This window comes from Lutjanus erythropterus, chromosome 24 (assembly GCF_056507025.1).
Source record: "Lutjanus erythropterus isolate fLutEry1 chromosome 24, fLutEry1.hap2, whole genome shotgun sequence".
In the NCBI taxonomy this organism is placed as follows: domain Eukaryota; kingdom Metazoa; phylum Chordata; class Actinopteri; order Lutjaniformes; family Lutjanidae; genus Lutjanus; species Lutjanus erythropterus.
This window is the reverse complement of record NC_139340.1, coordinates 18,011,334-18,030,787: the sequence shown is the minus strand read 5'-3', so window position 1 is coordinate 18,030,787 and position 19,454 is coordinate 18,011,334. Positions and strand designations below refer to the sequence as shown.

At 32.6% G+C, this 19,454-nt stretch overlaps 1 protein-coding gene across 9 annotated transcripts in view; it reads right to left on the bottom strand.

Annotated features, from left to right (window-relative positions):
• Positions 1-181: 181 nt before the first annotated feature.
• Positions 182-19,454, bottom strand: part of LOC146304960 (tyrosyl-DNA phosphodiesterase 2-like) — a 53,240-nt gene continuing 33,967 nt past the window's right edge. For 2 of the 9 annotated variants that reach the window (XM_084713820.1, XM_084713821.1), the window contains exons 5-6: positions 2,263-2,433; positions 182-2,127 (exon numbers count right to left, since the gene is read on the bottom strand). In XM_084713820.1, the coding sequence (XP_084569946.1) occupies positions 1,846-2,127; positions 2,263-2,433 (453 nt within the window). In that variant the 3' untranslated portion in view covers positions 182-1,845. Of the gene's footprint in view, positions 2,128-2,262; positions 2,434-2,606; positions 2,726-2,984; positions 3,080-3,407; positions 3,567-3,664; positions 3,824-4,544; positions 4,646-4,776; positions 4,915-5,485; positions 5,675-19,454 lie in introns of those variants that run through there. The other 7 variants (XM_084713814.1, XM_084713813.1, XM_084713817.1 and 4 more) reach the window with 7 other exon arrangements.

The following is a 19,454-nucleotide window of genomic DNA, read 5'->3' as shown; positions in this document are numbered from 1 at the left end:
AAGAGTAATAAAAACATAAAGAGAAACAAACAAAGGAATAAAAAAACAAATTAATAAGAGCATAAATAAAATATATAAATGTAAAAGGGGATGAATAAAAAAAATGATTAAACATATGGTATGGACAATCTAGAGATGAAAATAATAAAAGAATAAATAAATGTAAAAATATTAAGACAAATTACTTGAAAAATTGTAAGTATTTTCACATTTATTATTACAATTATTTATTTGCACATTTATTCATGTATTTTAAAAAATATATTTATTCTTGTATTCATGTATTTTCTTTTACATAACAAATAATGTAGGTTGGCTTGCAAGTTAGCTAGAGTTTTTTTTTTTTTTTAGGTTAGCTAGAGTTTTGCCACAGAACAACACACAAGCTCACTAGCTAGCTAACAAACTGATGTAGATTAGCTAGCAGGTTACCCAGTATTTTGCTAATGATGGCTTCAAGATGTAACTAGCTAGCTAAATACATAGCTTAACTTGCAAGTTAGCTAGAGTTTTGTTGCAGAACGACACTCTAGCTAACTGGGTAGCTAGTTAGCATTTGGTTAACACTGACTGTTAGGTGTAACTATCTGCCTAAGGATTGACATAGCTAACTAGCTAACTAGTGTTTTTAACATTAGGCAGTGGTGGACAAAGTACTCAACACCAGTACCTGAGTCAAAGTATAGATACTCCTGGTCAAATATTACTCAACTACAAGTGAAAGTTGCTCAGTCAAAATTTTACTTGAGTTAAAGTACTAGAGTACTTGGTTTTAAAAATACTTAAGTATTCAGAAGTACACATTTATAAAAATACTTAAGTATTCAAAAGTACAAATTACAAAGTACATTTTCTAATATCAATACATGCTGTATTGTTTTCATGATGTATTTACAGAAGCTTGTAACTCTCTGAAACCATCTAATGATGCACTGAACTGCTTGTAGAACCACTCTGCTACACAAAGCCTATAGAAACACCTATAAACACTTCAACATAGAAATACAATCAAAACCAAAAAGGACATTCTGATGTAACTGTATTAAAATCACCACATAAAATTAGATTGAAGCCGACTGTAAGGAGTTCTCCAAGTCTGTTAAATAACTGAGATTTCTTTCTGTCTTCAGAGGCAGTATGTACATGCATTATGTGGTATTTTTCACCCCAATAAAAACAATCCAACTTTAAAAGCTACCTGGAATAATGAATAATTATAATAACATCTTGAGATTTAATTTTGTCTTTGTCCTGCCGTCACCATTACTGCTTTTTGTTTGAATGAAAGAGGGAGAGCTTGCTTGTTCTTGTTACAGAGCGCCTGGACGTATTTCTGCTTTTACATCAGTCCCATTTGAGAGGAGCTACTGTGATTGGTTTCCTGTGTTTTGTGAGGAACACAGCATGTGACCAGTTGCATTTTAGAAAAGAAAAAACAGCAACAGCTGACTTCAACGATGCACTCAGTCAAAAAGTAACAACAACCTTCCTAGAAATGTAGTGGAGTCAAAAGTACAATATTTGTTTTTGAAATGTAGTGGAGTGAAAGTAATAAGTTTCCACAAAAACAAATACTCAAGTAAAGTACAGATACTCAAAAAATGTACTTAAGTACAGTACTCAAGTAAATGTACTTCGTTACTGTCCACCACTGACATTAGGTAACATAAGCTGTGATTGTGTCATTTCAGCAGGTCCTCCAGAAACATCTTTTAATCATCCACAAAATGTATTTTTCTTTTCAACAAAAATTACCTCTGCACATTTTGAGTACTGCATGTTTTTAAAAGTACACAGAGGGACAGTTTGTGCAGGTTTCAGTTTGTGTAGTTTTGTGTGTCATGTCTACTGAGCAGAGAATGTGCAGTGGATTCCCCAGTGATCGCTGATGTAACAGCCACACTCCAGCTTCTCCTGCCCAATCAGGGCCATGCTGTCAGGCTGCAGCTGCAGGACGCCATCTTTGGTGGCACGGCGCAGGTAGAGCCGGTCGAAGCGGAGTCGATTCTTGAACTCCATGTCCCTGTTGGTGTTGACATAGGTGTCCCATGTGTACCGGCACTGCTCTGGTTCTCCCAGCTGTTCCCACACATCACACACAGAGCTGGGAAGACCAACTCTAGCGACCTACAATGGAACGACAGGAAAGAACAAAAGGTGACTTATTCCTTCCTTTATGTGTGAATACATGTAGTTAAGGTTAACAGTTGGTCTGTGTGAGACTTGAGTATCACAGAAAACATCTGCATGGAAGAGACGAACCTCAGCGTCTCTCAGGTTGGTGTCTCCTCCAAACAGGACAGTGACATCATCAGGCATCGCCGTCATCCTGTTCATCACCATCCGCAGCTGTCTCATCCGCTCAGGTGCGTGGGCCCTGCAGCTCTCCAAGTGGGACGTCATCAGACACAGCTTCTGGTCTCTGAACAGCACCTGATGGTAAAGGACAGACGTTTTTACATCAATGCACAGAGTAAAGGTGAAGTTAATATCCCCGTGGTAAGTCAACACTATAAGATAAAAAAGTCCAAATTCAAGTCCAAAGTCATAATTATGAAATAAAAAAATATAAATATGAGATAAGAACATGTATCTCATGTTCCCACCTGAGCGATGAGCAGGTTCCTCCCCATCTGACTGAGTTGAAAAGGGGCTTTCTTACAGTTCAGCACTGTGATTCGTGACTTCTTCAGCAACATCCCAGTAAAGTAACACTCCTTACCACCTGACAGACAGAGAAGAACTTCAGAATGAACAGAACATTATACTATATGACTGCAGAACAAGTCATCTGATGTGTTTATATGCTCACTCAGGCACACTTGAAATAAGCCGACCTGTCCCTTTAACAGTAAACACGGTTATCAGGGGAATGAGCTGCACATGAGAAACATGCAGCTGTGTGCCAGCAGTGAAGCATCATGGTCTAACTACAGGACCACAGAGGTGACACCGGCCCCATTCCATCACGGTCTTACATGTACCTTCAATGAACTTGTAGGTGGCCTCCAGACGTCTCTTCATATAGCAGAGGTACGGTTGGATGAGTTCCTGAAGAAGAACCACGTCAGGAGAGTGCCTATGTGGAAACAAATGAAAGGAGGAGACAGAACTGTTCAAAATGTCTCAGAGGACAAAACTGAGCCTTTAAATCCCCACGAGTCTCTAATCCAATAATCTGAGTTTTGTGCCTTGAAACTGAAAAAATAACATTTTGAGGTCTTAAAAAAATATTCGTAAACAGTAACTAAGTATTTGTACTTTGAAATATTTGTACTTTGTTCCTTCCCACCTCCAAACATGGAGAAGTGAAACTGAAACTAAAACAGTCATATTGCTGGGAAACTGAACACAGAATATTCTCACGGACACACACAGCTGTGGCTGATAACAGAGTTGATACTTACGAGATTAAATAAGAGCAGAGGGCTCTGGCTCTCTGCGGCTGCTTCTCTCCATCGAGTCCGTCTATGTTCCAGCAGATCACTGACAGCTTGTTGTTGTCTTCCTCTTCTTCTTTGGTTTCCACTGTGAGAGCAGGACTGTCCGTCATCTCTTTGGTGCTGCTTTAACAGTATATTACACAACATTTATTACTGTGTTGGTATTGGTTATAATGCAAAAACAAATGTTAAATGGGATCACGGTGCAGACTGTGAATTACCTGCTCCCTTCAGTCTCTGTCTCACTCTTGTTCCTGGCTGTGGAGCTGGTGGTGTTTGTGTCCGGTGACTCTTCCGCGGCACAGACCTGCTCCATGTTACTTTCAGACTTTCTGACAGGCGAGTAGCAGCAAAGATATCAGTCAATCCAAGGATAAAACCTGGATGGTACAGCAGAGTAATGACTCATTTAAAGGTGTGGAGCTTAAGTTTCTGTTGGACATGAAGCAACATCACATGACTGTTGATTGACAGGTTTATCTGCTCTGTTTCAGTTTCCTCATATTTACTGCTGCACCACCTCAACAAACATAATGAATATTCACAATCGAAATATTTTGTTTCACTCAACCTGTCACAAATTTTATTTTATTCAGTATTAATAGACTTGCACCGATTAATCGGCAATGCTCGGAATCGGGCCGGTTTTCACGTGACTGGCCTTGACCGGTGACCGGCCGGTCAGCGTCACAAATCCGGTTCTGTGTCCGTCATTGTCACACATGTTCTGCACGATGGTCACGTCATAAGATAAGATAAGATAAAATGAACTTTATTGATCCCACACCGGGGAAATTCACTTGTCACAGCAGCTCAGCAGTACAGATAGAGTGACAATAAGTACTTAAAAATATTAAGATAAAAAAGAAGGAAGATATGTATGTACATATCAGTTTAAAAATATAAAATCTAAGAAATATAAAATTTAAAGTAATAAGTACAGGGCTGTACACACAGACTATTTACAATATATACACCTTCCACTGTAAACTTTGTTGACTTGAAGAGGCAGATTGCACAAAGGTTATGATAGATTGCACTAAATATTAGTGTTAGCAGCAAGAGATTTAACAAGTGAGGGATTTAACAAAGTGAACATACAGTATTGCACAAGGAATATGCAGCAGGCCTAACAGTGCTACATTAAGTCATGCTGGTGTTGGTGTTGAAAAGTCTGACAGCTGATGGGATGAAGGACCTGCTTCCTCTTGCACTGTGGGTGCAGCAGTCTGCTGCTGAACGAGCTGCTCAAAGCTCTTACAGTCTCATGCAGGGGGTGAGAGGTGTTGCCCATGATAGATGTCAGTTTTGTTAACATCCTCCTTTCACCCACCTCCTCGATGGTCTCCAGGGGATAGTCCAGGACAGAGCTGGCCCTCCTGACCAGCTTGTTCAGTCTTTTCCTGTCCCTCTCTGTACTTCCACAGCCCCAGCAGACCACTGCATACAGGATGGCAGATGCTACCACAGTGTCATAGAAAGTTCTCAGCAGTGTCCTGCACACACCAAAGGACCTCAGTCTCTTCAACAGGTGAAGACGACTCTGGCCTTTCTTGTACAGGGCGTTGGTGTTAGTGGACCAGTCCAGTTTATTGTTGAGGTGAACACCCAGGTATTTGTACTCTCCCACGACCTCAATGTCCAAACCCTGGATGTTCACTGGGGTAGTCTGGGGCGCGTTCCTGCGAAAATCCACCACTAACTCCTTTGTCTTGCTGGTGTTGATGTGGACGTGGTTGACCCCACACCATTTGACAAAATCAGTGATGACACTCCTGTACTCACTCCTGTCATGCGCGCAGCAGACAAACTGACCGTGACGTCAACACAGCGCTGATAACAGCTACACACTCTGACACGTCTGCTTGAAGATGGTGTCAGAGACAGATTCCAAGAACAGGATAAAGAGAAGACAGACAGTCTACAACGAGACAGAGCAGCTGACAATGTCGCAAAACAGCCGTAAACTCTCTCGCACTTCAGGCTAATGCTAGCAAGCTAGCAGCACACTGCTGTTCACAGACTGACAGTTCAAATCTCACTTCCTGTTCTGGCTGAAGAATAAACAACCTGTGTTGATGCGTCTCCTCAAACATTTTCTCATCCAGACTCGTTTAACTTCTGTGTTTGTTTTTCTCACGGCAAAGTTTTACTTCAAACTGTTGCACCGCGTTAGTCTCCGGTTTGTTTACATCCGCTTCCACAAAAGATCATGTGAAATCGCGTCCCACGAAATCCCGCGAGAGCTTCTCGAGCTCGGTAAAGTTGGAAAGATATTCACAGATTCGGACTTCCGGCATCAATAACTCATTAGTGATACGTTGTCAAAACATAAACGAGGCCTCTTTCCCATCGTTGTAAGGTAGACAATGTGCTACAAGCCCAGTTTTATCAAAAGTAGCTGTCTTTCAAGCTGCAGAAATAACATTGGTGTCTATGAGCAGCCGGCTGTGAGACGAGTGGATAGGGACCGTCTGCAAATTGCAAAACCGCTACAGCAGCGAAGAGAAACACTACACAGATATTCAATAACTTCACTCTTAGACAATGTAGTGTCACCAAAATCACTGCAGCCATCAACTGGCCCCTGCTTATCATACTACTACTCTTGGTTTGATATTTAAAAAAAAAATTCATAATTTTAAATAATAATAATTATAATAATAATAATTATAATAATAATTTTATGGATTTTTTATTAATAATAAAATTTAATAACTTCTCTTTTATGCACTGTAGTGTCACCAAAATCACTGCAGCCATCAGCTGGATGCTGCTGATCATACTACAACTCTTGGTTTGATATTTTTTTTAAAAATCATAATTTTATGGATTTTTTATTAATAATAAAATTTAATAACTTCTCTTTTATGTACTGTAGTGCCACCAAAATCACTGCAGCCATCAACTGGCTGCTGCTGATCATACTACAACACTTGGTTTGATATTAAAAACATTTTTTCATAATTTTAAGAATTTTTATTAATAATAAAAGTTAATAACTTCTCTTTTATGCACTGTAGTGTCACCAAAATCACTGCAGCCATCAACTGGATGCTGCTGATCATACTACAACTCTTGGTTTGATATTAAAAACATTTTTTCATAATTTTAAGATTTTTTATTAATAATAAAAGTTAATAACTTCTCTTTTATGCACTGTAGTGTCACCAAAATCACTGCAGCCATCAACTGGCTGCTGCTGATCATACTACAACTCTTGGTTTGATATTAAAAACATTTTTTTCATAATTTTAAGAATTTTTATTAATAATAAAAGTTAATAACTTCTCTTTTATGCACTGTAGTGTCACCAAAATCACTGCAGCCATCAACTGGATGCTGCTGATCATACTACAACACTTGGTTTGATATTAAAAACATTTTTTTCATAATTTTAAGAATTTTTATTAATAATAAAAGTTAATAACTTCTCTTTTATGTACTGTAGTGCCACCAAAATCACTGCAGCCATCAACTGGATGCTGCTGATCATACTACAACACTTGGTTTGATATTAAAAACATTTTTTCATAATTTTAAGATTTTTTATTAATAATAAAAGTTAATAACTTCTCTTTTATGCACTGTAGTGTCACCAACATCACTGCAGCCATCAACTGGCTGCTGCTGATCATACTACAACACTTGGATTTTATTAATAATAAAAGTTAATAACTTCTCTTTTATGCACTGTAGTGTCACCAAAATCACTGCAGCCATCAACTGGATGCTGCTGATCATACTACAACTCTTGGTTTGATATTTTTTTTAAAAATCATAATTTTATGGATTTTTTATTAATAATAAAATTTAATAACTTCTCTTTTATGTACTGTAGTGCCACCAAAATCACTGCAGCCATCAACTGGATGCTGCTGATCATACTACAACACTTGGTTTGATATTAAAAACATTTTTTCATAATTTTAAGATTTTTTATTAATAATAAAAGTTAATAACTTCTCTTTTATGCACTGTAGTGTCACCAACATCACTGCAGCCATCAACTGGATGCTGCTGATCATACTACAACACTTGGATTTTATTAATAATAAAAGTTAATAACTTCTCTTTTATGCACTGTAGTGTCACCAAAATCACTGCAGCCATCAACTGGATGCTGCTGATCATACTACAACTCTTGGTTTGATTTTCAAAACATTTTTTCATAATTTTAAGAATTTTTATTAATAATAAAATTTAATAACTTCTCTTTTATGTACTGTAGTGCCACCAAAATCACTGCAGCCATCAACTGGATGCTGCTGATCATACTACAACACTTGGTTTGATATTAAAAACATTTTTTCATAATTTTAAGAATTTTTATTAATAATAAAAGTTAATAACTTCTCTTTTATGTACTGTAGTGTCACCAACATCACTGCAGCCATCAACTGGATGCTGCTGATCATACTACAACTCTTGGTTTGGTATTTTTTAAAAAAATCATAATTTTATGGATTTTTTATTAATAATAAAATTTAATAACTTCTCTTTTATGTACTGTAGTGCCACCAAAATCACTGCAGCCATCAACTGGCTGCTGCTGATCATACTACAACACTTGGTTTGATATTAAAAACATTTTTTCATAATTTTAAGAATTTTTATTAATAATAAAAGTTAATAACTTCTCTTTTATGCACTGTAGTGTCACCAAAATCACTGCAGCCATCAACTGGATGCTGCTGATCATACTACAACTCTTGGTTTGATATTTTTTTAAAAAATCATAATTTTATGGATTTTTTTATTAATAATAAAATTTAATAACTTCTCTTTTATGTACTGTAGTGCCACCAAAATCACTGCAGCCATCAACTGGCTGCTGCTGATCATACTACAACACTTGGTTTGATATTAAAAACATTTTTTCATAATTTTAAGAATTTTTATTAATAATAAAAGTTAATAACTTCTCTTTTATGCACTGTAGTGTCACCAAAATCACTGCAGCCATCAGCTGGATGCTGCTGATCATACTACAACTCTTGGTTTGATATTTTTTTTAAAAATCATAATTTTATGGATTTTTTATTAATAATAAAATTTAATAACTTCTCTTTTATGTACTGTAGTGCCACCAAAATCACTGCAGCCATCAACTGGCTGCTGCTGATCATACTACAACACTTGGTTTGATATTAAAAACATTTTTTCATAATTTTAAGAATTTTTATTAATAATAAAAGTTAATAACTTCTCTTTTATGCACTGTAGTGTCACCAAAATCACTGCAGCCATCAACTGGATGCTGCTGATCATACTACAACTCTTGGTTTGATATTAAAAACATTTTTTCATAATTTTAAGATTTTTTATTAATAATAAAAGTTAATAACTTCTCTTTTATGCACTGTAGTGTCACCAAAATCACTGCAGCCATCAACTGGCTGCTGCTGATCATACTACAACACTTGGTTTGATATTAAAAACATTTTTTTCATAATTTTAAGAATTTTTATTAATAATAAAAGTTAATAACTTCTCTTTTATGCACTGTAGTGTCACCAAAATCACTGCAGCCATCAACTGGATGCTGCTGATCATACTACAACTCTTGGTTTGATTTTCAAAACATTTTTTCATAATTTTAAGAATTTTTATTAATAATAAAATTTAATAACTTCTCTTTTATGTACTGTAGTGCCACCAAAATCACTGCAGCCATCAACTGGATGCTGCTGATCATACTACAACACTTGGTTTGATATTAAAAACATTTTTTCATAATCTTAAGATTTTTTATTAATAATAAAAGTTAATAACTTCTCTTTTATGCACTGTAGTGTCACCAACATCACTGCAGCCATCAAATTACTGCTGCTGATCATACTACAACACTTGGATTTTATTAATAATAAAAGTTAATAACTTCTCTTTTATGCACTGTAGTGTCACCAAAATCACTGCAGCCATCAACTGGATGCTGCTGATCATACTACAACTCTTGGTTTGATTTTCAAAACATTTTTTCATAATTTTAAGAATTTTTATTAATAATAAAATTTAATAACTTCTCTTTTATGTACTGTAGTGCCACCAAAATCACTGCAGCCATCAACTGGATGCTGCTGATCATACTACAACACTTGGTTTGATATTAAAAACATTTTTTCATAATTTTAAGAATTTTTATTAATAATAAAAGTTAATAACTTCTCTTTTATGCACTGTAGTGTCACCAACATCACTGCAGCCATCAACTGGATGCTGCTGATCATACTACAACTCTTGGTTTGGTATTTTTTAAAAAAATCATAATTTTATGGATTTTTTATTAATAATAAAATTTAATAACTTCTCTTTTATGTACTGTAGTGCCACCAAAATCACTGCAGCCATCAACTGGATGCTGCTGATCATACTACAACTCTTGGTTTGATTTTCAAAACATTTTTTCATAATTTTAAGAATTTTTATTAATAATAAAATTTAATAACTTCTCTTTTATGTACTGTAGTGTCACCAACATCACTGCAGCCATCAACTGGCTGCTGCTGATCATACTACAACACTTGGATTTTATTAATAATAAAAGTTAATAACTTCTCTTTTATGCACTGTAGTGTCACCAAAATCACTGCAGCCATCAACTGGATGCTGCTGATCATACTACAACTCTTGGTTTGATATTTTTTTTAAAAATCATAATTTTATGGATTTTTTATTAATAATAAAATTTAATAACTTCTCTTTTATGTACTGTAGTGCCACCAAAATCACTGCAGCCATCAACTGGATGCTGCTGATCATACTACAACACTTGGTTTGATATTAAAAACATTTTTTCATAATTTTAAGATTTTTTATTAATAATAAAAGTTAATAACTTCTCTTTTATGCACTGTAGTGTCACCAACATCACTGCAGCCATCAACTGGATGCTGCTGATCATACTACAACACTTGGATTTTATTAATAATAAAAGTTAATAACTTCTCTTTTATGCACTGTAGTGTCACCAAAATCACTGCAGCCATCAACTGGATGCTGCTGATCATACTACAACTCTTGGTTTGATTTTCAAAACATTTTTTCATAATTTTAAGAATTTTTATTAATAATAAAATTTAATAACTTCTCTTTTATGTACTGTAGTGCCACCAAAATCACTGCAGCCATCAACTGGATGCTGCTGATCATACTACAACACTTGGTTTGATATTAAAAACATTTTTTCATAATTTTAAGAATTTTTATTAATAATAAAAGTTAATAACTTCTCTTTTATGCACTGTAGTGTCACCAACATCACTGCAGCCATCAACTGGATGCTGCTGATCATACTACAACTCTTGGTTTGGTATTTTTTAAAAAAATCATAATTTTATGGATTTTTTATTAATAATAAAATTTAATAACTTCTCTTTTATGTACTGTAGTGCCACCAAAATCACTGCAGCCATCAACTGGCTGCTGCTGATCATACTACAACACTTGGTTTGATATTAAAAACATTTTTTCATAATTTTAAGAATTTTTATTAATAATAAAAGTTAATAACTTCTCTTTTATGCACTGTAGTGTCACCAAAATCACTGCAGCCATCAACTGGATGCTGCTGATCATACTACAACTCTTGGTTTGATATTTTTTTAAAAAATCATAATTTTATGGATTTTTTTATTAATAATAAAATTTAATAACTTCTCTTTTATGTACTGTAGTGCCACCAAAATCACTGCAGCCATCAACTGGCTGCTGCTGATCATACTACAACACTTGGTTTGATATTAAAAACATTTTTTCATAATTTTAAGAATTTTTATTAATAATAAAAGTTAATAACTTCTCTTTTATGCACTGTAGTGTCACCAAAATCACTGCAGCCATCAGCTGGATGCTGCTGATCATACTACAACTCTTGGTTTGATATTTTTTTTAAAAATCATAATTTTATGGATTTTTTATTAATAATAAAATTTAATAACTTCTCTTTTATGTACTGTAGTGCCACCAAAATCACTGCAGCCATCAACTGGCTGCTGCTGATCATACTACAACACTTGGTTTGATATTAAAAACATTTTTTCATAATTTTAAGAATTTTTATTAATAATAAAAGTTAATAACTTCTCTTTTATGCACTGTAGTGTCACCAAAATCACTGCAGCCATCAACTGGATGCTGCTGATCATACTACAACTCTTGGTTTGATATTAAAAACATTTTTTCATAATTTTAAGATTTTTTATTAATAATAAAAGTTAATAACTTCTCTTTTATGCACTGTAGTGTCACCAAAATCACTGCAGCCATCAACTGGCTGCTGCTGATCATACTACAACACTTGGTTTGATATTAAAAACATTTTTTTCATAATTTTAAGAATTTTTATTAATAATAAAAGTTAATAACTTCTCTTTTATGCACTGTAGTGTCACCAAAATCACTGCAGCCATCAACTGGATGCTGCTGATCATACTACAACTCTTGGTTTGATTTTCAAAACATTTTTTCATAATTTTAAGAATTTTTATTAATAATAAAATTTAATAACTTCTCTTTTATGTACTGTAGTGCCACCAAAATCACTGCAGCCATCAACTGGATGCTGCTGATCATACTACAACACTTGGTTTGATATTAAAAACATTTTTTCATAATTTTAAGATTTTTTATTAATAATAAAAGTTAATAACTTCTCTTTTATGCACTGTAGTGTCACCAACATCACTGCAGCCATCAAATGGCTGCTGCTGATCATACTACAACACTTGGATTTTATTAATAATAAAAGTTAATAACTTCTCTTTTATGCACTGTAGTGTCACCAAAATCACTGCAGCCATCAACTGGATGCTGCTGATCATACTACAACTCTTGGTTTGATTTTCAAAACATTTTTTCATAATTTTAAGAATTTTTATTAATAATAAAATTTAATAACTTCTCTTTTATGTACTGTAGTGCCACCAAAATCACTGCAGCCATCAACTGGATGCTGCTGATCATACTACAACACTTGGTTTGATATTAAAAACATTTTTTCATAATTTTAAGAATTTTTATTAATAATAAAAGTTAATAACTTCTCTTTTATGCACTGTAGTGTCACCAACATCACTGCAGCCATCAACTGGATGCTGCTGATCATACTACAACTCTTGGTTTGGTATTTTTAAAAAAAATCATAATTTTATGGATTTTTTATTAATAATAAAATTTAATAACTTCTCTTTTATGTACTGTAGTGCCACCAAAATCACTGCAGCCATCAACTGGATGCTGCTGATCATACTACAACTCTTGGTTTGATTTTCAAAACATTTTTTCATAATTTTAAGAATTTTTATTAATAATAAAATTTAATAACTTCTCTTTTATGTACTGTAGTGCCACCAAAATCACTGCAGCCATCAACTGGATGCTGCTGATCATACTACAACACTTGGTTTGATATTAAAAACATTTTTTCATAATTTTAAGAATTTTTATTAATAATAAAAGTTAATAACTTCTCTTTTATGCACTGTAGTGTCACCAACATCACTGCAGCCATCAACTGGATGCTGCTGATCATACTACAACTCTTGGTTTGGTATTTTTTAAAAAAATCATAATTTTATGGATTTTTTATTAATAATAAAATTTAATAACTTCTCTTTTATGTACTGTAGTGCCACCAAAATCACTGCAGCCATCAACTGGATGCTGCTGATCATACTACAACTCTTGGTTTGATTTTCAAAACATTTTTTCATAATTTTAAGAATTTTTATTAATAATAAAATTTAATAACTTCTCTTTTATGTACTGTAGTGTCACCAACATCACTGCAGCCATCAACTGGCTGCTGCTGATCATACTACAACACTTGGATTTTATTAATAATAAAAGTTAATAACTTCTCTTTTATGCACTGTAGTGTCACCAAAATCACTGCAGCCATCAACTGGATGCTGCTGATCATACTACAACTCTTGGTTTGATATTTTTTTTAAAAATCATAATTTTATGGATTTTTTATTAATAATAAAATTTAATAACTTCTCTTTTATGTACTGTAGTGCCACCAAAATCACTGCAGCCATCAACTGGATGCTGCTGATCATACTACAACACTTGGTTTGATATTAAAAACATTTTTTCATAATTTTAAGATTTTTTATTAATAATAAAAGTTAATAACTTCTCTTTTATGCACTGTAGTGTCACCAACATCACTGCAGCCATCAACTGGATGCTGCTGATCATACTACAACACTTGGATTTTATTAATAATAAAAGTTAATAACTTCTCTTTTATGCACTGTAGTGTCACCAAAATCACTGCAGCCATCAACTGGATGCTGCTGATCATACTACAACTCTTGGTTTGATTTTCAAAACATTTTTTCATAATTTTAAGAATTTTTATTAATAATAAAATTTAATAACTTCTCTTTTATGTACTGTAGTGCCACCAAAATCACTGCAGCCATCAACTGGATGCTGCTGATCATACTACAACACTTGGTTTGATATTAAAAACATTTTTTCATAATTTTAAGAATTTTTATTAATAATAAAAGTTAATAACTTCTCTTTTATGCACTGTAGTGTCACCAACATCACTGCAGCCATCAACTGGATGCTGCTGATCATACTACAACTCTTGGTTTGGTATTTTTTAAAAAAATCATAATTTTATGGATTTTTTATTAATAATAAAATTTAATAACTTCTCTTTTATGTACTGTAGTGCCACCAAAATCACTGCAGCCATCAACTGGCTGCTGCTGATCATACTACAACACTTGGTTTGATATTAAAAACATTTTTTCATAATTTTAAGAATTTTTATTAATAATAAAAGTTAATAACTTCTCTTTTATGCACTGTAGTGTCACCAAAATCACTGCAGCCATCAACTGGATGCTGCTGATCATACTACAACTCTTGGTTTGATATTTTTTTAAAAAATCATAATTTTATGGATTTTTTTATTAATAATAAAATTTAATAACTTCTCTTTTATGTACTGTAGTGCCACCAAAATCACTGCAGCCATCAACTGGCTGCTGCTGATCATACTACAACACTTGGTTTGATATTAAAAACATTTTTTCATAATTTTAAGAATTTTTATTAATAATAAAAGTTAATAACTTCTCTTTTATGCACTGTAGTGTCACCAAAATCACTGCAGCCATCAGCTGGATGCTGCTGATCATACTACAACTCTTGGTTTGATATTTTTTTTAAAAATCATAATTTTATGGATTTTTTATTAATAATAAAATTTAATAACTTCTCTTTTATGTACTGTAGTGCCACCAAAATCACTGCAGCCATCAACTGGCTGCTGCTGATCATACTACAACACTTGGTTTGATATTAAAAACATTTTTTCATAATTTTAAGAATTTTTATTAATAATAAAAGTTAATAACTTCTCTTTTATGCACTGTAGTGTCACCAAAATCACTGCAGCCATCAACTGGATGCTGCTGATCATACTACAACTCTTGGTTTGATATTAAAAACATTTTTTCATAATTTTAAGATTTTTTATTAATAATAAAAGTTAATAACTTCTCTTTTATGCACTGTAGTGTCACCAAAATCACTGCAGCCATCAACTGGCTGCTGCTGATCATACTACAACACTTGGTTTGATATTAAAAACATTTTTTTCATAATTTTAAGAATTTTTATTAATAATAAAAGTTAATAACTTCTCTTTTATGCACTGTAGTGTCACCAAAATCACTGCAGCCATCAACTGGATGCTGCTGATCATACTACAACTCTTGGTTTGATTTTCAAAACATTTTTTCATAATTTTAAGAATTTTTATTAATAATAAAATTTAATAACTTCTCTTTTATGTACTGTAGTGCCACCAAAATCACTGCAGCCATCAACTGGATGCTGCTGATCATACTACAACACTTGGTTTGATATTAAAAACATTTTTTCATAATTTTAAGATTTTTTATTAATAATAAAAGTTAATAACTTCTCTTTTATGCACTGTAGTGTCACCAACATCACTGCAGCCATCAAATGGCTGCTGCTGATCATACTACAACACTTGGATTTTATTAATAATAAAAGTTAATAACTTCTCTTTTATGCACTGTAGTGTCACCAAAATCACTGCAGCCATCAACTGGATGCTGCTGATCATACTACAACTCTTGGTTTGATTTTCAAAACATTTTTTCATAATTTTAAGAATTTTTATTAATAATAAAATTTAATAACTTCTCTTTTATGTACTGTAGTGCCACCAAAATCACTGCAGCCATCAACTGGATGCTGCTGATCATACTACAACACTTGGTTTGATATTAAAAACATTTTTTCATAATTTTAAGAATTTTTATTAATAATAAAAGTTAATAACTTCTCTTTTATGCACTGTAGTGTCACCAACATCACTGCAGCCATCAACTGGATGCTGCTGATCATACTACAACTCTTGGTTTGGTATTTTTAAAAAAAATCATAATTTTATGGATTTTTTATTAATAATAAAATTTAATAACTTCTCTTTTATGTACTGTAGTGCCACCAAAATCACTGCAGCCATCAACTGGATGCTGCTGATCATACTACAACACTTGGTTTGATATTAAAAACATTTTTTCATAATTTTAAGAATTTTTATTAATAATAAAAGTTAATAACTTCTCTTTTATGCACTGTAGTGTCACCAACATCACTGCAGCCATCAACTGGATGCTGCTGATCATACTACAACTCTTGGTTTGGTATTTTTTAAAAAAATCATAATTTTATGGATTTTTTATTAATAATAAAATTTAATAACTTCTCTTTTATGTACTGTAGTGCCACCAAAATCACTGCAGCCATCAACTGGATGCTGCTGATCATACTACAACTCTTGGTTTGATTTTCAAAACATTTTTTCATAATTTTAAGAATTTTTATTAATAATAAAATTTAATAACTTCTCTTTTATGTACTGTAGTGCCACCAAAATCACTGCAGCCATCAACTGGATGCTGCTGATCATACTACAACACTTGGTTTGATATTAAAAACATTTTTTCATAATTTTAAGATTTTTTATTAATAATAAAATTTAATAACTTCTCTTTTATGCACTGTAGTGTCACCAACATCACTGCAGCCATCAACTGGCTGCTGCTGATCATACTACAACACTTGGATTTTATTAATAATAAAAGTTAATAACTTCTCTTTTATGCACTGTAGTGTCACCAAAATCACTGCAGCCATCAACTTGATGCTGCTGATCATACTACAACTCTTGGTTTGATTTTCAAAACATTTTTTCATAATTTTAAGAATTTTTATTAATAATAAAATTTAATAACTTCTCTTTTATGTACTGTAGTGCCACCAAAATCACTGCAGCCATCAACTGGATGCTGCTGATCATACTACAACACTTGGTTTGATATTAAAAACATTTTTTTCATAATTTTAAGAATTTTTATTAATAATAAAATTTAATAACTTCTCTTTTATGTACTGTAGTGCCACCAAAATCACTGCAGCCATCAACTGGATGCTGCTGATCATACTACAACTCTTGGTTTGATTTTCAAAACATTTTTTCATAATTTTAAGAATTTTTATTAATAATACAATTTAATAACTTCTCTTTTATGTACTGTAGTGCCACCAAAATCACTGCAGCCATCAACTGGATGCTGCTGATCATACTACAACACTTGGTTTGATATTAAAAACATTTTTTCATAATTTTAAGATTTTTTATTAATAATAAAAGTTAATAACTTCTCTTTTATGCACTGTAGTGTCACCAGCATCACTGCAGCCATCAACTGGCTGCTGCTGATCATACTACAACACTTGGATTTTATTAATAATAAAAGTTAATAACTTCTCTTTTATGCACTGTAGTGTCACCAAAATCACTGCAGCCATCAACTGGATGCTGCTGATCATACTACAACTCTTGGTTTGATTTTCAAAACATTTTTTCATAATTTTAAGAATTTTTATTAATAATAAAATTTAATAACTTCTCTTTTATGTACTGTAGTGCCACCAAAATCACTGCAGCCATCAACTGGATGCTGCTGATCATACTACAACACTTGGTTTGATATTAAAAACATTTTTTCATAATTTTAAGAATTTTTATTAATAATAAAAGTTAATAACTTCTCTTTTATTCACTGTAGTGTCACCAACATCACTGCAGCCATCAACTGGATGCTGCTGATCATACTACAACTCTTGGTTTGGTATTTTTTAAAAAAATCATAATTTTATGGATTTTTTATTAATAATAAAATTTAATAACTTCTCTTTTATGTACTGTAGTGCCACCAAAATCACTGCAGCCATCAACTGGATGCTGCTGATCATACTACAACACTTGGTTTGATTTTCAAAACATTTTTTCATAATTTTAAGAATTTTTATTAATAATAAAATTTAATAACTTCTCTTTTATGTACTGTAGTGCCACCAAAATCACTGCAGCCATCAACTGGATGCTGCTGATCATACTACAACACTTGGTTTGATATTAAAAACATTTTTTCATAATTTTAAGAATTTTTATTAATAATAAAAGTTAATAACTTCTCTTTTATGCACTGTAGTGTCACCAACATCACTGCAGCCATCAACTGGATGCTGCTGATCATACTACAACTCTTGGTTTGGTATTTTTTTAAAAAATCATAATTTTATGGATTTTTTATTAATAATAAAATTTAATAACTTCTCTTTTATGTACTGTAGTGCCACCAAAATCACTGCAGCCATCAACTGGCTGCTGCTGATCATACTACAACACTTGGTTTGATATTAAAAACATTTTTTCATAATTTTAAGAATTTTTATTAATAATAAAAGTTAATAACTTCTCTTTTATGTACTGTAGTGCCACCAAAATCACTGCAGCCATCAACTGGATGCTGCTGATCATACTACAACACTTGGTTTGATATTAAAAACATTTTTTCATAATTTTAAGATTTTTTATTAATAATAAAAGTTAATAACTTCTCTTTTATGCACTGTAGTGTCACCAACATCACTGCAGCCATCAACTGGCTGCTGCTGATCATACTACAACACTTGGATTTTATTAATAATAAAATTTAATAACTTCTCTTTTATGTACTGTAGTGCCACCAAAATCACTGCAGCCATCAACTGGATGCTGCTGATCATACTACAACTCTTGGTTTGGTATTTTTTAAAAAAATCATAATTTTATGGATTTTTTATTAATAATAAAATTTAATAACTTCTCTTTTATGTACTGTAGTGCCACCAAAATCACTGCAGCCATCAACTGGATGCTGCTGATCATACTACAACTCTTGGTTTGATTTTCAAAACATTTTTTCATAATTTTAAGAATTTTTATTAATAATAAAATTTAATAACTTCTCTTTTATGTACTGTAGTGCCACCAAAATCACTGCAGCCATCAACTGGATGCTGCTGATCATACTACAACACTTGGTTTGATATTAAAAACATTTTTTCATAATTTTAAGAATTTTTATTAATAATAAAAGTTAATAACTTCTCTTTTATGCACTGTAGTGTCACCAACATCACTGCAGCCATCAACTGGATGCTGCTGATCATACTACAACTCTTGGTTTGGTATTTTTTAAAAAAATCATAATTTTATGGATTTTTTATTAATAATAAAATTTAATAACTTCTCTTTTATGTACTGTAGTGCCACCAAAATCACTGCAGCCATCAACTGGATGCTGCTGATCATACTACAACTCTTGGTTTGATTTTCAAAACATTTTTTCATAATTTTAAGAATTTTTATTAATAATAAAATTTAATAACTTCTCTTTTATGTACTGTAGTGCCACCAAAATCACTGCAGCCATCAACTGGATGCTGCTGATCATACTACAACACTTGGTTTGATATTAAAAACATTTTTTCATAATTTTAAGATTTTTTATTAATAATAAAAGTTAATAACTTCTCTTTTATGCACTGTAGTGTCACCAACATCACTGCAGCCATCAACTGGCTGCTGCTGATCATACTACAACACTTGGATTT